Here is a 19,917-nt window from a genome sequence, read left to right as displayed (position 1 = left end):
GTTCATTATATGGATATTACATTTCAGTGAAATTTAAAATGCCATCATATAATATGGTCATTAGGAATTCACCACAGTATTTCCTGTAAGAAAATATAGCATCAATAAGGGGAAAAAGTGCTCATTCCTACACTGTCAGGCCTGTTGCAGCCTGCTCTTATTTCCATGTGTCCACTCCTCAATCAATACAGGCTTCATACTCTCATCCAGGCCTCTGGCGCTCCTGTGATTGAGCATTTGTGCGTTTTTTTCCGTTTTTTTTTTCCTCCTCATCTCTAGACTGCGGTCAGTTACACCTGCGCCACAGCGGGCCTTATGGGAAGTCAGCGGTGTAACATCTGATTCAGGGTCTGCAGGGCGGTGTTGTGAGCCTTTTCTCCCCCTCATCACCTCAGAGCAGAGCGCAGCAAAGCAGGCCCGCCATTTCCTCCCCTCCTCAGTCAGTGGTCTTTTCTTTCATAGCGCTTTTTTAAAGGCGAGCGGCGGCGGCGGCGGCGGCAGCGGCAAGTGGAGGAGGAGGAGCGGCGGCGACTGGCGGAGCGGCGGAGCGGTGGAGGCAGGCAGGCAGGGATCCGGTGTGCCACATCGGGATGAGAGCGAGACAGAAGCCCGGGTCGGATGAGTCAGCGAGTGGACCCTGTAATCACCGCATCCCCTAAATCTGACACAGTTTGGACTTGAGGCGAGCGGCGCAACAAGAAGCGAGAGATTATAACATTTTTTTTTGATTGTTGTTGTTGTCAGATTCCGCTTCTGTTTATTCCGCCCTCCCCTGGTCCGCGTCTGCCATAGCCTAGATTTTTTTAATTTCCACCAAAATTTCCACCAAAAAAAAAATCAGGGGGGGTCCGGCAAGGTTGCGGAGGAGGTGGATGTTTTATTTATTTTTTTAATTTTTTTTTTTAAAAACTCACATATCCGAAGATAAACACAGACAAGCGTACATTTCTTCTACAAAGTCTTTTGTTGCAGCCTTCAGTGAGTGAGCGAAGATGTCGGGCCAGAGCATCACGGACAGGATAACTGCAGCCCAGCACAGTGTGACGGGATCCGCCGTGTCCAAAACAGTATGCAAGGCCACCACTCACGAAATAATGGGCCCGAAAAAGAAACACTTGGACTGTGAGTATGTTTAAACCGAGTTGAAAAATCACCGCAACCTCCTCCTGCTCCTCAGTGAGTTGTATGGCGATGGTGGAGCTACAAGGCCTCAAAGCCTCAGGATGTTAGCATGCTAGCATGTATGCTAACTGCTTGCTCATGTCAAGGAGATTATTATTTTTTTTATTTTAACATCGAGGTCAGGCCTTGTTAACACGCTATTACACATAATTAAGAGGTTGTTAAAGGTGTAGCAGCTTTTTATAGATACTTACAGATGATTTTCTTGTCAGTTTTTATCATTAGCTGCTGTCAAACTAGCTAGACTCTTAATGTTTCTCGTATTGAATGGCAGCTTTAACTTAATGTGAAGCCTACATGGCAACACATGTGGATACATATTTATGGGTCAGTACATTAACAGGGAAACCTTTTTAAAAGATAATAATAAATCAGTGTGAACAAGTGGGCCCCTGCTCTCACAGGCCCTGATTAACATTTACAGGAATGCTTGCAATCATCTCCCATCTTGGTGCACCTGCAGCAGGACAAGTGTCTGAGTGTTTCAGCAGCACAGGCCAGCCACACAGTGAAATGATGGAGTAATGTGATGCTGGCTGCTTCAGACACAATGGGTTGACACTGTAAAGGGGCAAACACAATCACAGTATAGTTATAGTTTTTATTTCAGGCATCAGGAGGAGTTTTCGTGCTCTCACCAGGGCATCAACCTGAGTGTTATGCTGTTCTGGATACACCCTGACGTCAGCATAAGAGCTTAAATCCTCGTGTGAGCGTAGTCTGATGCACTCAGTCAGAGGAGTCACTGTGTGTCTGTACTTTACAGATGCAGTGGTAGATTTTCTGTATATCGATCTTGCTACTTGCAGATGCACGATGGATGTGATGAAAGTGGTTTTATTCAGGGCCTGCGTCATCATAAGAGTTCAGCAACAGTCCGGGAACAAGGTGCATACTGTATTTTATCTGTCGGTAATGTTTCAGGTGATGTGATTGTCTCACCTGCAGTGATAGCTACTTGTAGTGAACATTTTGGTCTAAAGTTGCAGGTTCCACACCTGTTGTGCCGCTCAGACGACTCCCCCGAGCTGAGTGAAAGTTGTGCAGAGTGAGACTCGAGAAGAGAGGAGCCTGCTGTATATACACGTAGATAATAACATGGTGTCCTCTGGTTTAGTGTTGAAACATAGAGGAGGCTTGAGTAGATGAGGCAAGCACAGCAGCAAGTTTGTTTTTGTAAGTTTAGATAGATTCTGTTTGTCAACTTAATTTTATCTCCATGTCCTGCTCTGACAGAATATAAGCAACTACTTTTGTATGACTATATAATTTAAGGATTGTTTTTATGATTATTAAACAGTTGACAGTAAATAAAGGGAGAGAGAAATGGAGAATGACATCCAACAAAGGCCCCTTGACTAATCTCTACTTTACCTGAGTTATGGGGATCAAATGATAAATAATTAGGGCTGGATATTGCTTGAAACGTTTGAGACCAGTGCTGATACAATATCTGAGTTTCAGTCCCCAAAGTATCAAAAAGATACTTGTTCATTACCTTACTGTCAGTAATATAAATGTGTTTTTGATTTTTTAAAAAGTCAGATGTTGCCTGACAACAAGCAAGAAGAAGAAGAAGAAGAAGAAGCTTTTCTAAAAAATTGGCAAAATTGTGATTGAAATTAGGAACACTTTTATTTCATACAAGACTACAGCTCTGACATGCAATGCCAGTTTTTGGTGCTTCAAATTTTCTTGATACTCCCCGCTACAGACAGATTTCAATCAGGACCATGACAGTAGTGAGGTTTGACACACAACCTTATGCATGGTAAGGGTTTGGCAATAGTTCATTGTGAAGTAGCATCCAGAGCTGCAACTAACAGTTATTTTCTTGGTAGTTGTATAGGTGTATAAATTGTCAGAAAACAGTGAGAAATGGCTGTTACAATTTCTAAGAGGTGAAGCTGACGTCTTCAAATGTCTTATTTGAGAAGATAAACAACTGAGAAGCTGAAGACAGACAATTTTTAGCATTTCTGCTTGAAAAGTTACTTTAATGATTAGCCGATTATCAAAATAGTTGCAGATTAACTTTTTGTCCATCGATTAATTGACTAATTGTTTCAGCTATTTCAAAATGTTTGATACTAGTTCCAGTATAATACCTTGTTTAGGTACCAACATTTCTTGTTTGTTATTGTACCTTACTGTGAGAAATATATAAATACAATTCTCTACAAAACTCCTTTTCTTATTTAAAAAAAAGTTGTCAAATGTTTAAATCTGTCTAAATACAAGCTGTTGTATGAGAATTTGGCCTAAAAATACTTAAAAAATGGATAAATTGTATTAAAACAAGGAACCATGTGATGAAAGATCATGATCGCTTTGGTTTTTGAAATTCAAGCAGAGTTGTATTATAACAATATGATAACGCACAAAGTGATACTGTATCTAAATTAGTAATTTCAAGCAAATTAAACACTAATGAAACTAGTTTTTGACCTTTTTGTTTCACACGTGTGAAGAGTTGTGTATGACGTACAGTGAAACACAAAATATTTGCACAAATTAAAAACATTTAGAACATCAAAATATATTCTTGTTGATATCCTGATTAATTGGTTGTAATTTATATAGATTTTAACCATATAGCCCAGCTGCCATGATGACTTTTTTTTTAAATAACAGCTGAATTGTCGCACACAGTACAACACAACATCATCTTGCATCGTCATGGCTGTCACATGAATACGTTTGTGTCCCATGAATTAATTAGGTTAGAAAACAGTAATGTCAGTCACTGCGAATATTTAGCAGGCTGATTGTGACATGACAGTGCTGTCAGTTCATCCTCCTCCCCCATATTCTTCTTCCTCCTCCTCCTCCTCCTCCTCCCCTGTGCTCGTCTCCTCTACGTCGTCGTCGTCGTGTTCTTCTTCTCCGAGCAGTGCAGCCACCCATGCTAACCGCTGCTGCTTCTCTGGAAGGTTATCCTGTCCTACTTAGAGTCCCCCGCCTTTTGAAAAGTCAAATATAGGACAGAAAGGGAGGCCCAATTACCCCGTCAGAAAGATGACTGCCGTGAATGGCAGGGTCATTAGCACCGATGGGCTAACATCGTTCATCGAGCACATGGATGTGGAATGAACATATGAGCTGTGTGAAGAGGCAGAAGAAGTGGGACAGCACAGAACATGGATGGTTTACATCTTCATCCGCTGCACTCCATGTTGGTCACTCACAGCTGTGATTTGTCATCCAGTTCGACAGCAAGTGATCTCTGATTGCAGTGGGACTAAAACAAGGATGATTTTAGTTTTTATTTTTCAAATTCTATGTAGAAAACATACATATTTAACATACTTTTGAACAGAGTAAATGCATTGTTATAACTCAGGTATATAGTGCAGTTTGGTTCTGAATTTTTCATGGCACAGGAAGGTTTACAGTTGTGGAGAGGAGCTGTGGTCTGTACTTGAATTTAAAATCCATTTTCTTCATTTCTGAGGGCTTTAAAAGCATTTTCCACTCAAACCTTTTCAGTAGTCTCTTGACTGAACCCGGGAAAAACCTCCATTTCAAAATTTAGACTGAGAAGCTGTCCGTGTGGAAATTTTTAGGGGGATTTGTTGATGCTGCTTAAAGGTTTCCAAATTGAACACGCTGCACAAATGTAACCTGCTGTGGAGGACACATAAGCATGAGTCACATCAGCTTTTGGCTCAGGCTGGCAAAAATTTGTTTGGGCATCTGTGGTCACCTTTCTCTTTAGTCGTAGAAGGCAGCAGCAGGTGTTTATCTGCTCACCAGCTCCGCATGACGCCTGTTTGACACTAAATTCAACACGCATGGGGTTATCTGTGACTAACAGCATCTTTATAGATGAAAGCGGGTTTCTGAATTAAGTTTGAAATGTTTATCAGCATAGAAAACAAACAGACAAATCTGCATTCTCTGTGAGATCTTCAGAAACCTCCTTTCAGATCATTTAAGGAAGCACATTGACAATAATGTGGTATTAACAAAATCAGATATCGCAGTGCTCTTTACTCAAAACCTCAGTATCCTTTTGATTAGGACTGTTTCTGTTTCATACAGTATTTGATCTAAACTAGGTGGATGATTTAATTTAAGAAAAAGATAAATCAGTAATGTAGAGGTTGTCAAAGACATAACTAGAAATTATTATTTAAAAAATCTTTCTTCGATTGAACCTTAAAAAACAAGAAGATACAGAAATACCCAAATACCTTGTCTTTCATAATAGGGCTGCAACTAACAATTATTTTCTCAATTAGTCAATTAGTGTTTGGTTCATAAAATATCAGAAAAATGTGAAAAATGTTGTTTCCCAAAGTCCATCATGATGTCCTCAAATGTCTTGTTTTGCCCACAAGCCAAAGTTATTCCGTTTACTGTCATAGAGGACTAAAAAAGTGAAAATGTTCACTTTTGATCAGCTGGAATCAGAGAATTTAGACATAATTTCTTTTTTTTAAAAAAGACTCAAAATGATTAATTGAATGTTTATCAAAATAGTTGGCGATTAATTTAGCCTACTAGTTGGCAACTAATTGATTAATCGACTAATCGTTGTTCTTGGAGCCCTGATAGAGGTGAAAAACAGTAGCTGAAAATGTTAAAGAAATAAGACAAAGCATATTATTCTTCTGTAATGTCATTTTGATGGATGTGCATGGCAGCTGTGGACAATTTACACATCACCACATTGCACAAGAATCTTGATTTCGATTGGTCGTTGCAAATAAACTGCCTTACGATGATCAGCTGAACCTCGTGGTTTTATGAACTTTGTGTCTTTTTCTTCAGATTTGATCCACTGCACCAACGAGATGAATGTGAACATTCCCCAACTGGCTGACTCGCTGTTTGAGAGAACCACCAACACCAGCTGGGTGGTTGTGTTTAAGTCGCTTATCACCACACACCATCTCATGGTCTATGGCAACGAGGTGAGACACACCACATTTAGATTATCCTCTAACAACACAAGAAACTGGTTAGGAGGCAAATTTACTGCAGATTGTTTGAGCATTAATATATTATTAATTAATACTTTGGTTGTGTTGTGTTTATCTATTTTTTCCCCCCTCATGCAGCGTTTCGTCCAGTACTTGGCTTCAAGGAATACACTATTCAACCTCAGTAATTTTTTGGACAAAAGTGGGTTACAAGGTACTCCAGCCTGCAGCCACACCTACTTCGTGCACAATTTAAAAGATTATTTCGTTAGAAATGACGTACGCTGACGTTGCTACTGCCTCTTTTTCCCCCCTAGGTTATGACATGTCCACATTTATCAGGAGGTATAGTCGATATCTCAACGAGAAAGCTGTTTCATACAGACAGGTTGCCTTTGACTTCACGAAAGTTAAGCGAGGGTAAGGACTGAAAGCAGTTTTTGTATTCTACAATATTCAAACTCAAAATATCCTATTTTGCTTTTTTATATATGTGAAAAAAATGTTTGTCTTGGGCTGCAACAAGATATTTTTTTCATTATCAAGTAATATGTCTTTTTTATGATTAATCAGCTAATGTTTAGGCAGAAAAATGTGAAAAATAAATAGAAAAATACACATCACAATTTCTTCATCAACTTGTGATGTGTTCAAATAACTTTATTGTCAAATTACAATTCAATAAAACAGAGAAAAGCAGACAATTTTCTCTATTAAAGAAGCTGGAAACAACCAATAATTGGATTATTCAATGATGAATGACTTAAATGATTGATTGTCAGGCCTTACTTTGTTAAAAAAAAAAAAAAAAAAGTTCAAATATTCCAAACCAATCAAATGTCAGGCTGCAATTTCAGTGATTTTTTTTAAGGTTTAACCTGAAAAGAAAATCAATCAACGCGTGGAGCAGGAGTCAGTCTGTTATCATTTTTCAGGAGCTACACCGCCTGCTTATTATCCTCTCTCCGTCCCCTCTCATCCATCTTTCTCCTCTCCTGCTCTGACTCTCTCCATGTGTCCACACAGAGTGGATGGCGTAATGAGGACCATGAATACAGAGAAGCTGCTCAAGACCATCCCCATCATTCAGAACCAGATGGATGCCCTCCTCGATTTCAATGTGAGTTTGAGGTGAAGCCTCCTGCAGCTCTGCCGCTCGTGTAGTAAAAAGCGGCAAGGAGGCTGCCGCAAGCTGACAATAACGGGAGATGCATCGTCGTAGTCCGCCTACCTTGTTTTTGTACGTCATCAAATTGAAGATAAATGTCGAGCTTGTGTGCTAACTTGGCTGATTGCTTTCCCTCAGGTCAATGCCAACGAGCTGACTAATGGAGTCATCAACGCAGCCTTCATGCTCCTCTTCAAAGACTCTATCAGGCTCTTTGCTGCTTATAACGAAGGCATTATCAACTTGCTTGGTGAGACCTTCATGGACCTCTTTCACTTTCAACCTTCTCTTTGTTTTTGTGCCTTTATATTTTATGTGGTTGGTCATTCAAAATTTAATAAATACATTTATTTGTCACTAAACAGAGAAATACTTTGACATGAAGAAGACCCAGTGTAAAGAAGGTCTGGACATTTACAAAAAGTTTCTCACCCGAATGACCCGGATATCAGAGTTCCTCAAAGTAGCAGAGGTAAAAAACACTAAATATTTATCTTTCTCTCTAAGATGCACCAGTTATCTGTCTGGAGTGAAATTCTCTTTTGTTTTGAAAAGATTGTATCTTATTTCTCTCACTTCTCATCTAACAGCAGGTGGGCATCGATCGAGGAGACATTCCAGACCTTTCTCAGGTAAGCACCGACACTCGAAAGCGACCAGGAAACACAGGCTATCAGCTCTCAGTAGCTTTTCCTTCTTTCTTTCTCTTATTTCCAGCTCTAATTGCTCTTTTCTTCCATTAGCATTGTTTTTTGCCGTTTTTCCACCGCATATTACGGCCCGACTCGACTTGACTCTACTTGCTTGGAGCTGTTCTTTTTTTGGGGTTAAAGTTGTAGATAGTACCTGGTACCTGGTACTTTTTTTGGTATCACCTCCATCGAGGTTCCAAGCGAGCTGAACCGATACTAAAAGGTAACTTTTAGTAACACTGCACACCGCTGATTGGTCAGAGTGAATCGTCACAAGAATCATCACTTGCGCGACACGGGACATCCTGCACAAACCCGCCATTTTTAAATAGCCAAGCTACCACAGCGGCCACAAAATTTGTCTCCTTGCTGTAAAAACATCCACACACCGAGAGTGGAGAACACCGTCCCTTATTGATATCCTCCAATGTTCCTATGTGTGTTGCGGTGAATATGACGTCACTTTGGCGACCAGCTACATCGAGGGGTTACTATCTGCATCGGAAAACGAAACCCAGAAGAGGAAAGTCAAGTCGAGCCGGTACCATGTAGTGGAAACACGTCTTTAGTCCAACTACAGTATACGACACCCGACACAAATGTTCCTTCAAATGAGACACTTTGCATGATTTCCTTATAGAGTGCATGTTGCCAGAGGAGGTGGTCTGTTCCTGTTTCTTGTTCTTGTCCTTCTTCCTTTCTTCTTCTTCTTCTCTTGCTCCTTCTTCTTCTTCTTCTTCTTCTTCTTCTTCTTCTTCTTCTTCTTCTTCTTCTTCTTCTCACCTACTTCTTCTACAGTAAATAAAGGTGTCAAGTCCACACTAAGAGTTTTAAAAGTGTGATTGCAGTACACTCACAGTACATCTGCACACAGTGACAGCTCAAAGCACATACTGTTGTGCTGGACTGTGGGCACCAGTATTCAACAAGTATTTTACCCCAGAGACCTGCAGCAAAAATGCATCCCCTCCCTCTGACTGTCACCACCTTTATATTCTGTATTTTCCCCCTTATCTTTCCACTTTAGTTCACAGTTTGTGTAAGTACTATCATTTCACTCTTCTTGTATGTCCGTGACTTGCTTCAGTGTTGTCTTTTTGCATGCCTCTGCTCTGACTCTTGTCTCCTACATCGTGGTGAAAAACAGTTGAAGGAAAAAACACTCTCTGTGGTAAATTCTGTTTCACTTTTGTCACGTTGAGGCGTAAACCGGTGTAGATTTTATGTGAAAATGGCTGCCCCGTTGTGCTTAGACACGGCCCGGTTCAACAACAGCCCAGGTTGTTGAAAGTGCTGCTGTCCGTCATCCCACACAGATGTTATTCTCATCCTAAGTAGCTTTTTGGCTGGAATGCAGTCATTGATCAGTGGTGGGTAACTAATAGTCCAAAATTGGTAGATAACCTGCAGATATGGAGCGAAATTAAACCTCCCAATCATATATATGAATTGGCTGTAGGTTTAAGAGTGTGGTGTATTTTGTGGTGTATAGTGTTTTTCGTTTCTAGCTTGGTTGCCCACCACTGTCCTTTATGGTCTTGTTATCCATTCAGACTTCATTTTCTGTGTCTCCGCAACATGCTGACTGTGTGCTTTCTGTCACGACAGGCTCCCAGTAGCCTTCTTGAAGCTCTGGAGCAGCACTTGGCCTCTTTAGAGGGCAAGAAAGTCAAAGACTCCACTGCAGCCAGCAGGTACGTTAATCCTCCCGTCGCTATTTTACGCTTGAATCTCATGTAATTCCTCTTATATTGTCCTTGAGTCTCAGAGCCTGCATTTCCTTCTGTCTTCTTGCTGGAAGATATGAAGCATTATTAAATAAGTAATAGCTTTATCTGTGTTGCATTCAGTGTGAATTTGTATCTTTCCTGCAGGGCCAGCACTCTGTCAAACGCAGTGTCGTCGCTGGCAAGCACGGGGATGTCTTTCACTAAAGTCGATGAGCGGGAGAAGCAAGCAGCTCTGGAAGAGGAACAGGCCCGACTCAAAGCTCTGAAGGTGGCTTTGCTATTTGGAGAAAACAATCTTAGGTTTACTTTAACACACGCTGAAAAAAGATTTTCGCAGTGTCAATTTTGCTTGTATGTTTGAACTGGACTCCCTTAATTTGCTCAGGAACAGAGGCTCAAGGAGCTCTCCAAAAGGCCCTCCTTCGCTACCACTGATACATCACCAATCTCCACCACCGGGGGCACTATCAGCACAGCGCCAGCCATCGACCTCTTCTCTACACCCAGCTGCTCTAATGGGTACTGGCTGGATTTACTGAACAATATAAAACACATTTAGTTTTTAAAATCTTACCGATGTTTAACTGCATTTTTCAGTCGCTTTGGAGCTGAAACTTCAGACTATTCAGTTAATTGAATAGTCAATCAACAGAAAATGAACCGGCAACTATTTAGATAATCAAGTAATCATTATATAAAGCAAAAATGCCAAATATTCTCCTATTTTAGCTCTTTAAATGTGACAGTTTGTTGCTTTTCTGCATCATAAATTATTCATATTTTTGGATTTTGGAGTAATGGTCGGATAAAACAAGAAATTTTAGGGCTGCAGCTATCAATAATTTTCATTATCAGTTAAGCTGCACATTATTTTCTTGATTATTTTCTTAGACAGACAATGGTGATGTCTTCAAACGTCTTGTTTTGTCTGATCAACAGTCCAAAGAAATTCAGTTTACCATCATGTACAACACAGAAAAGCTTCAAATCGCTTTAAATGACTAAAACTATTATTTTATCATGAAAATAATTGCTGATTGATTTTCTCTCGATCGACTAATCGTTGCTGTTCTAGATATTTTATATATCAACAATTGACATATTTGGTATCTTTGGAAACGTTATGATTTCTGCTAGAATGTAAAACAAAGTTCTATGGTTTTTAACAATTTTTGGTTTATAATACTTCTGCGTTTCCGTAAGTCCTTTTTAAAGTGTTTATAAATAATAAATCATTTACGGGTCGATTAACATATTGGTAAGGAGAATATGTAGGTTTAAAACGATGCTTCTTCTCTGTCTGCAGTGCCGTGAAGATGGAGAGCGACCTCTTCGACCTGCAGTCAACTTTCCAGCCGTCCATGCAGTCCGGCTCAACAGGGCTTCCAGTGGCGACAGCGTGGGCAGGTAAAGAACCAACATCTGTATTTCTGGACTTTGGTGACCTGTTCTGCATGCTCTCTTTTCTTTAGTTGTCTGAACTCTGATGCCCACCTCTTCCTCTCCACTCTTTTTTCTGTCTCTCTCTTTTCCTCTGCCTGCCTAGATCCTTTCACCTCTGCTGAAGCTGGAGATGATTCCATGCCAAACCTTAACCCTTTCCTCTCAAAACTCGTTGTCGATGCCACTCACTTACCTGTCGTGTCTTCAGACGGTGTTAGCTTTCCCTCTAGGACATCTGGTCATGAAATGTTTGGTGGTAACGACTCATTTTTTTGTTTCTCCTCAAAAAGTCTTGTCTCGCTCTTCTTGCTCATTTCTCTGTATAAGCATGACTAGCTGGCATGTTTACTGTGCTGCTGTAGTTTAAATGTTGATTAGCTGTCTAAGGTGTAAAGTCTCTTTCTTCTCTTGTCTTGTCTGTACAGTGCGCCTCATTGCAGTCCATACCAAGCTCAAATTATGTTGTTTTTTAGTGAAAACGCCTCTTTAGTTCTCTTAATTACCAAACCAGAACCCTCCATGTCCCCCCTATAGAGGCCATACGCCCATTTGCTTCACAGTTAACTTTCATCCCCTCTTTTGATAAGCAGTTTGGTTCTGTGTTGTAACAATGCCGTAGAGCTTTTAAGTTGAAACCTGTTCTTCTTTTACCAACACTATTTTTGATTCTCCAGATCGTTACAATCCCTTTATTGACACAAACTCATCCGTTTCAACCAATTACAAACGTACAGTGCGGATAGAACACTCCATCTCAGGTACTATGATGGCTCACCATCCCAGCCTATGTTTCCTGAGCCCTGGAAAACATAGGATCCTATGCAATACCCCAAGGGCCCTTTTTTTAAATGTATGGGAGTAATATTGATGCATATTGATGCATATTAGAGGAATAGTTTGACATTTTGGGAAACAGGCTTATTTGCTTTCTTGCCAAGAGTTTGATGATGATTGATTCAGCTGTTGTGTTTGTAACGGTAAATATGAAGCTACAGCCAGCCGCTGGTTAGCTTAGCTTAGCTCAAAGACTGGAAACAGGGGGAAACAACTAGCTTGGCTCTGTCCAAAGGTAACAAAATCTACCTACCAGCACCTCTAAAGCTCACTAATTAACATGTTACATCTTGTTTGTTCAATCTGTTAAAAAAACTTGCGTATAAAAACAACTTAGAGGAATAATGTACCGGATTATTTCATGCAGTGGAAACGTTACTGGTCCCAACCACGAAATAATCCGGCACATAACCCCTCGTAACATCGCAAAGTATTGTTTTTACTCTTCAGCTGTTGGTAGGTAGAATGTTTTTACCTTTGTACAGAACAAAGCTAGCTATTTCCCCCTGTCTTAATGCTATGCAAAGCTAACTGTCCACTGGTGGTTGCTTTGTATTAGAGCTGCAACGATTAGACGATTAATCGTTTAGTCAATCACCAAAAAATGAATGGACAACTATTTTGATCATCGAATAATTGTCGTCTTTTAAGCAAATATGCCAAAATGTGTTCTTGTTTCAGCTGCTCAGATGTGATGATTTATTGCTTTTCTTTGTCATTTATTATCGTAAATTGATTATCTTTGGGTTTTGGGCTGTAGGTCAGACAAAATAAGACACTTAAAAACTTCTAAACTAAACTAAAAACAGGCATTTTTCCTTATTCTCAGACATTTTATATACAAAAAGATTTATCGACAAAATAATCTTAATTGATAGTGACAATATTCGTTAGTTGCAGCCCTACCTTGAATTTATCATACAGACATGAGAGCGGTATTGATCTTCTCATAATGTCGAACTTTTCCTTTAATCCCTTCTTCTTGGTTACTACAATACTATTCTGCAATATTTTATCCTTCTACAAAGTCTTAAATTTGACTTAAAACACGCAGAATTAAGCACTATGTAAGTGTTATACATGTTAGCATATCTTTTCTTCCTGTCTGTATTTCTGTCATTTCCCACCTGTCTCTCTGGCCTGGCCCTGAAACGCCTTTTCCTTTTGCTCTCTCTCTTCCTGTCTTTTCTCTTCGTCTTCCTGCTTCCTGTGGCGTGTCAGACTCCTTCTGTGGTCCAGTGTCCATTGCCCAGCACCTCCCACAACAGGCTCCCTACCCCACTGAGCCCTCTACTGTAGCAGGTCTATTCAGAGGTAGAGTACTGAAGGCTCTCTCTAGCACATTCAGCAGTAGATCATTGCTAGTTTTATATCCTTTAGAGAAAGCTGCGGTCTTCCGCTCTCCATTCAGGTATCCAGTGATTGATATATGATCACTGCACTTCCATGGGTCAGTGTAGAAACCAAAAAGTCCAAGCAGCGCCCTATTTTCATAAGAAATAAGTTCCTGTAACTGCAGCCTCTTTTTCATCTCTTTCTGAAGGATACTCAACGCCACAGGCCCCTCCGCAGCAGTCAGCAGGGGGACTCCAAGTGGACTTTGAGTCAGTTTTTGGAACCAAAGCTACAGGCAGCAACAGCCTCAATTCTGACGGTGAGGATGAAACACTTTTGCATTTACGTGTAGGTGAATGTGCAATACCTGTGCAATAGGTCTCTGTGGTTTAGTGAGGTGGACGTGCTTAATTGTAGTTTGCACATGATGAATCAAACGCCAGTCTTGCTTGGAGCCCTCGGCACAAAATTAAATCAAACAAATGTCATTCAGCTGAGAAAAGGGAGTCATGCAGAAAACAAGTCAAACATGAAAAGTTGGAGGGACTGAAAGACATTCTTAGGATGGTCCACTAATTTTGCAACCCATTATGCTGCTTTTTCCAAAGACAAACACGATAGGTCACCAGTAGCTACGGCAGATTGAAAAATACCAGGAAATCATATTAGTCGCACACTAAGTATATTGTTTGTTTCAGAGAACAATATTTAGTCCTGACGTCAGATATAGTTGAAACACCTGCAGCAGAGGGCCCTACAGTGTCTTGTAAATTCTCCAGAGTCACCAGTACATTGAGAACAGACTGTTGTCTCGTCTGTACTATTTTTACCACACGCTGTCAGTATCTGCAAGCAGCCCAAAGAACAGAACGTCATTATATCTTTGTCTCTGACGGGCTAAAAAATGTACCTCAAATCATATTTACATTGCAAAATTGTGTCCATGATTTCTTTTTTAAAAAGTCCGAAGCGCTTGCACCATAGCTCTCTGAACATTTAATAACATTTTGACAACATTTAATACTTTTTTAAAACACAACATACCATTGTGACTGTTGGAGATACGACGATTAAATCCTGGGCTTATTTCCATCTTTGTAAAACTAAAGTGACAAAATACACAATACTTTAAAAAAAAATGAAGGTTTGTAACCTTGTATTTACAAACAGGTTCATTATGTGTTCTGAGTCAGTCCTTTGTATATCTTGTTAGATATTGCTGGGGGCATCCTGAAACCGACTCTCGCCGGATCCAACCTGCCGTCTAGTCAGCAGCCAGAGAAGCTGGTGTCAGATGACCTTGACTCCTCTCTGGCCAACCTTGTCGGCAGTAAGTATGACGCTTCCCACTAATTAAAACTGCACTAATTAAAGCTCATGTTTATAAAGCACAAAATATTTGCAGGCAGACATCTAACATCCAATTTTCTTTTTCAGACCTCGGCATTGGAAACGGCACGATGAAAAAGTAAGTGACGCGTCCGTGTCTTTGAGCGGCCGCTCCGCTGTACAGAAACAGCAGCAGCTCTGTGCTCTCAGGGCAGTTACAAGCTGGTGCTAACATCAGCTGTCTTAATCTACAGTGACATCCACTGGAGTCAGCCGGGGGAGAAGAGGATGACCGGCGGCACCAACTGGCAGCCGAAGGCGGCGCCGACCACGACCTGGAACCCCGTCTCCATGGTGACACACACAGACTTTCTACTGTAGTGCTCGCGCTGTCTGCCTCTGCAGTGTTGCTGCTTTCTCTCTGTGCTCATCTTTTACTTCCAGATAACTGCTGTGATGTTTATTGTTTCCTGTTGTAAATTTTTTGCCTTTCTGCGTCTCCACAGGCACCATCAATCATGGCCTTCCCTGCCACCACACCCACGGGCATGATGGGATACGGCATGGTCAGTATTACTGTACTGCAAACATACAAAATGTGTAGATGTAGCATTTTAGCACAATCAATTTACCTTCTGCTCTGCGCATATTTGTGTTAAAGTCAAAAAATGAATCAGACACTCTGAATGTAGTCGAAGCAGTTCATGTTAGGTAAAAGCCTTTTATGTTTTACCTGCTCATTATCATTTAGAGGTAATTAAATGCACTTAAACTGGGTCAAGTGAGCTGCTGTGTTACTGTGAATAGTTTTCTTAGTTTTATGAATAAAGTGAAGGCTGGAGAATTCTAAATAGTTTATATTTTAAGTGTGTTCAGTTAATAAATATTCAATTTTACTATTAGGCACAAGGTTTTTATTGATTTTTTTTTTTTTTTTTTTTTTGGTTATAAAATAAACTTTTTTATAACCAATATTTTGACTGTAAAACAGCAGAGGCTACAGCATTTATTTAACCCTGGTCTGGTGTTGCATATGTGGATTGTCATCTTGCTGACTCACTGTTGACAGTATAACATCATAACAGTCCCTTGTAATGCTTAAATTATGTTGGATTAAAGCCACTCTGTGTAGAATTTGACTGTTTTTGAGTTTGATGCCCTCATTGCTGAGACCACAGTTAGAGCAGACTAGTCAATCAATCAATAAATCAATCGGAAGAAAATGAATCTGCTCACTGCTTCCAACTTCTCAAATGTGAATACTTTTAGTGACAAAACAAGCAATTTAAATGTCAACTTAGGCTCTGATAAATTATGAAACTGACTCATTTAGCTGTTTTATTAACACAATATAATATTATTCATTTTACAGACCAAACAATTAATGAAAAAATGAGAAAATAATCAGCAGATTAACCCATAACGAAAATAGACCTTAGTTACAGCCGTGTTATTGAACGTCTCTCACCTCTGTGCAACACACTGCAGCCTCCACAAATGGGCTCCATGGGGATGATGAATCCACCCACCATGATGTACACCCAGCCTGTGATGAGGCCACCCAACCCCTTTGGCTCTGTGTCTAGTGCTCAGGTGGGTGCGCAGCAGTCTGACCACTGCACCGAGCTGATGCACGATAAAGTCAGTATCTATTTTCACAGTTATTAGGTTGAGTAAATAGGTGTATCCGTTGTGCTGTGACGTGTATCATAGTTAGTCACTGTGTAAGCTTTGTTGTCAATGTGAATACTGTGATGATGACAGTTTTAACAATGAACCTTTCACTCTGTCGAGCAGAAAGGGACAAAACTGTGAATCATCTCCCTTGTTTTTCCCCAACAACTCCTTTTATTAACCCTTCTTTCATACATCACAGCTTCTCCAAACTAATCTCATCCCTCCTTCAGTCTCTGTACTGACTCTCTGACTTCTCCTCTGGTCCTCCTACTTCCTGTATTTCTTCCTGTAATAGCCCTCCGCAGCCTCTAGTCCTTCCAGCCAGAGTCCTCTCCGAGCCCCTGGACAGGACCCGTTTGCACACCTCTCTCTCAAGGATTTCTTGTAGAGCATCTCTTTAGGTACAGCATGCTCTTTGCTTGCGGATGCACCCGCGTGCATCACATGCCCAGTGTTAATACCCTTTTGTATCTTTTTTTATCTTGTACCATTAGCATACTTCTTCATCTCCATCTGATTAGATGCTACATGTGTTTTTCTCATTTATTCTGTTTTATCTTGAACTTTGTTGCTTGTTTTTGAAGGATTTATTATATCTTTAATGTAGCCAAACACATTCTGACCCTTTGTTCTTTCACTGTCATCACATATTGGTCAAACCTGTTTTCTCTCAACCTTCTAGCCATTGCTGAATTGATCGTTCACTAAACCTCATCCCCCTTAGTTGCTATTGCTACGTTTGTCACAGAGCAAATGTAGTAATATGACATTATCAATTTTTGAAACAATTGGTGATTTCACACAGTTAGACTCAAGAAGACTTCTCATTTCTAACCGCTGACAGTCGATTTTACCGACTAACATCAAAACTGATTTTATTAGCAAAAGCTAGCAAATTAAGCTAACATTAGCTGACTTTTTAATGTTAGCAGCTGATTTGTTTTAAAACAAGAAAAAAAGCATGTCTTAGATACTTTATGCGCTTGATGGCTATCATCATCATGCAAAAAGACTGAGGCTCAAATGAACAGAGCTGCTAACGTTATCCTAAATCTGATTGTTCCACACTGTGGGGAAAATACTACACAGTGGATAAAAACCAAAGTTTCCTCAGAAAAAGTCTTCCAATGTATTACAAACAAGGGATTTGAGGTTGCATCTTGAGCTTTTGTAAACAGTGATCAATGTTTTTCACCATTTTTTATAGACTAATCAATTAATTGAGAAAAAAAATGAACAGGTAAATCTATAATGAAAATAATCATTAGTTGCAGCCCTATCAGAAACCATGTCAGTTACTACTGTAGGTAGTAAACTAGTTTACCAGATAATGCTATCTCTTGCTGCTCACTTTAAAACAGATAAACACACTGCTTTATCTGTTCCATAAACTTTTGCTCTTGTCTTTTTTATTTCAAAAAGTCTAAAAAAGAAAAAGATACCAGCATGACAGCATGTGGAGAAAAAGGGGTTTAGTGAACGTTCGAAAATTGACGCATTGATTATTTCTATTCACGTTAGTCTTTCACTAATATCGTCTGTTGCCTGTCTTGCAGATGCAGTTCATGTAATTTTGAAGGAAGTGTCTCTCGGAAGATGAAGCACTTAGCAGCAAAGCTTTGTCCTCGTTGCAGTCTTAACTCTTCAGAGAAACATTCACACACCCTCCAAATACAGACATGTCAAGAACACAACGGTGCAGCGACTGTCAGAAACCATGGTAACCATGTCCAAAATGACGTTTGGCGATAGCTCACACCCATTATTCTGTAACTTGTCCGAGACGTCGAGTGATGCTGCTGTCTAACCCCCTTAAGAGGATTCCTTATCCATTTTACAGTGTAATCTGTAAAGCTAGTTATGGGTGCTGAGAAACTTTGATGTTATGTATTTGGAAATACTGTGGTTGGATGTAAAGGCTTGATGTTCAGTGGGGAGGGGGGTGGAAGAAAAAGGAGAGCGGTCCTTCCCTTTCTTGATCCAGTCATCTGTCATCCATTCCCTACAGTTATTTAACTGTCACTAAGTAGTGATGCTAATGACGTTTACACCTGTTTAGTTTTTGTCTTTTTTACCGTGTTTACAGTAGACATTCCTTGTGTGTTGTTTGTATTTATTTATGATTATTGGTTTAAGATTGGGGGGGAAAAATATTGTAAAATCTACAGTACATTGAACACCTGTGGGAGTGCTTCAGCGTTAAACAAGGATCTCAGACTATCATTAAGAGGTAGAGTGAAAAATAGCTATTATATAAATTACACCTATTAAGCGGAATGATAGAGCACTAAATATTCTCCGAGTTTTGTGTTAAGAAAATTTTTTACTAGATGAAAGATTTCACAATCTCCATTGTACTTAAAGTGCAGGGGTTAGAGTATGGTCAGTTAACAGTATATAGTCGATTCTGTGCCTAGGGTTTTTGCAATGGAACAGTTTCCTGTCTAGTTGAAAAACACTTCATCCACGATTCTGAAGCGTCGCACTCGGTGGTGGGCTCCATTTGCTTTAAGCTTGGCATGCCATTGACTCACTGACCGTATTCAAGGCTGCCTTTACTCTGAATGTGAAAGAGTTGTCTTCATGTTGCACACATCTTTCCACACTACAGTTCCTCAGCGGGAGTGGAGGGGAGGGGGGTTGGGGGAGGGGTGTCCGCTTGCTTGGTTAGCTGTCGCTACGCTAATGGAGGGGGGGGAAGGGGGTCACAGATTTGATGTAAATTAATTGTATAAAAGATCCAGAGGACCAGGGTGGAGTGGAGGAGCACTGTTGATCGGTGCTCTGTGTATATAAAAACTGACTGTTCTTTGAGTGCAAAGGTGAAAGATGTATGAAATATGAAAGCAATTCAATCAAATTTGACTCTACCTAAGTTTGATTCAGGATATTTTCTGCGTTTGTCTCCGCAGATATTTTCTTTATGTAATTAGAACGTGTAGCAGACAATGACTGAAGTCTTTTCTTTCTTTTACAAATAAAGAGCAGCTTCCACAAACTGTTTCTTGTCCAAGTGCATGGTAAAAGTATAAGGGAGCCTTTCTTTGTGTTGAATTTGAACTGACACCAGTGTGGCATACAGTTAACAGGCAATGATATGACACAGTTTGAACCTAAACATACTTTTTTGTTGTTTCTATAAATGAGTCAGGTGTGCTACCTGTCTGGTCAATAGGCTGTTGAGATTCAATGAAGTTTATACAACATACTAGAGCTGCAATGATTAGTTGAACGACAGCTATTTTGATGATCGTTTTGTCATTTCTTGATGAAAAATGCCAAACATTTGCTGGCAGCTTCTCAAATGTGAGAATTTGAAGCTTTTTTTTGTGTAATTGATGATAGTAAACTGAATATATTTGGATCATATTTGGAGTGTTGATCAGACAAAACATTTGAAGACATCACCTTGGACTCTAAGAAATTAAACCGGATATTTTCCACTATTTTCTGATGTTTTATAGACAAAATAATTGAGAAAATAATGCTTATGAATCGATTATCAAAAGATAATTATTACAGCCCTACACCGTGCAGTATTTTCACCCAGGCGAGACAGTAGACAATTACTGAATAAAAATGAATAATTAAATGTGTCT

General features: G+C 39.9%; 1 protein-coding gene across 13 annotated transcripts; it reads left to right on the top strand.

Annotated features, from left to right (window-relative positions):
• Positions 1–172: 172 nt before the first annotated feature.
• On the top strand, positions 173–19,316 carry picalmb (phosphatidylinositol binding clathrin assembly protein b). Of its 13 annotated transcripts, none has more exons than XM_044353970.1 (23): positions 173–1,122; positions 5,959–6,101; positions 6,249–6,324; positions 6,428–6,530; positions 7,137–7,230; positions 7,417–7,528; positions 7,644–7,750; positions 7,869–7,910; positions 9,579–9,664; positions 9,845–9,968; positions 10,092–10,219; positions 11,007–11,107; positions 11,247–11,399; positions 11,818–11,901; positions 13,199–13,291; positions 13,521–13,631; positions 14,526–14,642; positions 14,750–14,780; positions 14,896–14,995; positions 15,148–15,207; positions 16,130–16,282; positions 16,614–16,719; positions 17,875–19,316. In XM_044353970.1, the coding sequence occupies exons 1-22, from the start codon at positions 993–995 to the stop codon at positions 16,704–16,706; spliced, it is 2,241 nt and encodes a 746-aa protein (XP_044209905.1). In that variant the 5' UTR covers positions 173–992; the 3' UTR covers positions 16,707–16,719; positions 17,875–19,316. The 13 variants fall into 13 exon arrangements, with proteins under 13 accessions (XP_044209905.1, XP_044209906.1, XP_044209904.1 ...); XM_044353969.1 differs by having other exon boundaries at positions 176–1,122; positions 10,086–10,219; XM_044353972.1 differs by having other exon boundaries at positions 179–1,122; positions 10,086–10,219; positions 16,130–16,234.
• The last annotated feature ends 601 nt before the right edge of the window (positions 19,317–19,917 follow it).

Source organism: Thunnus albacares, chromosome 6 (genome assembly GCF_914725855.1).
Source record: "Thunnus albacares chromosome 6, fThuAlb1.1, whole genome shotgun sequence".
NCBI classification, from domain to species: Eukaryota; Metazoa; Chordata; class Actinopteri; order Scombriformes; family Scombridae; genus Thunnus; species Thunnus albacares.
Note: the sequence above shows the minus strand (reverse complement) of the source record. Positions and strands in the feature narration are given on the sequence as shown.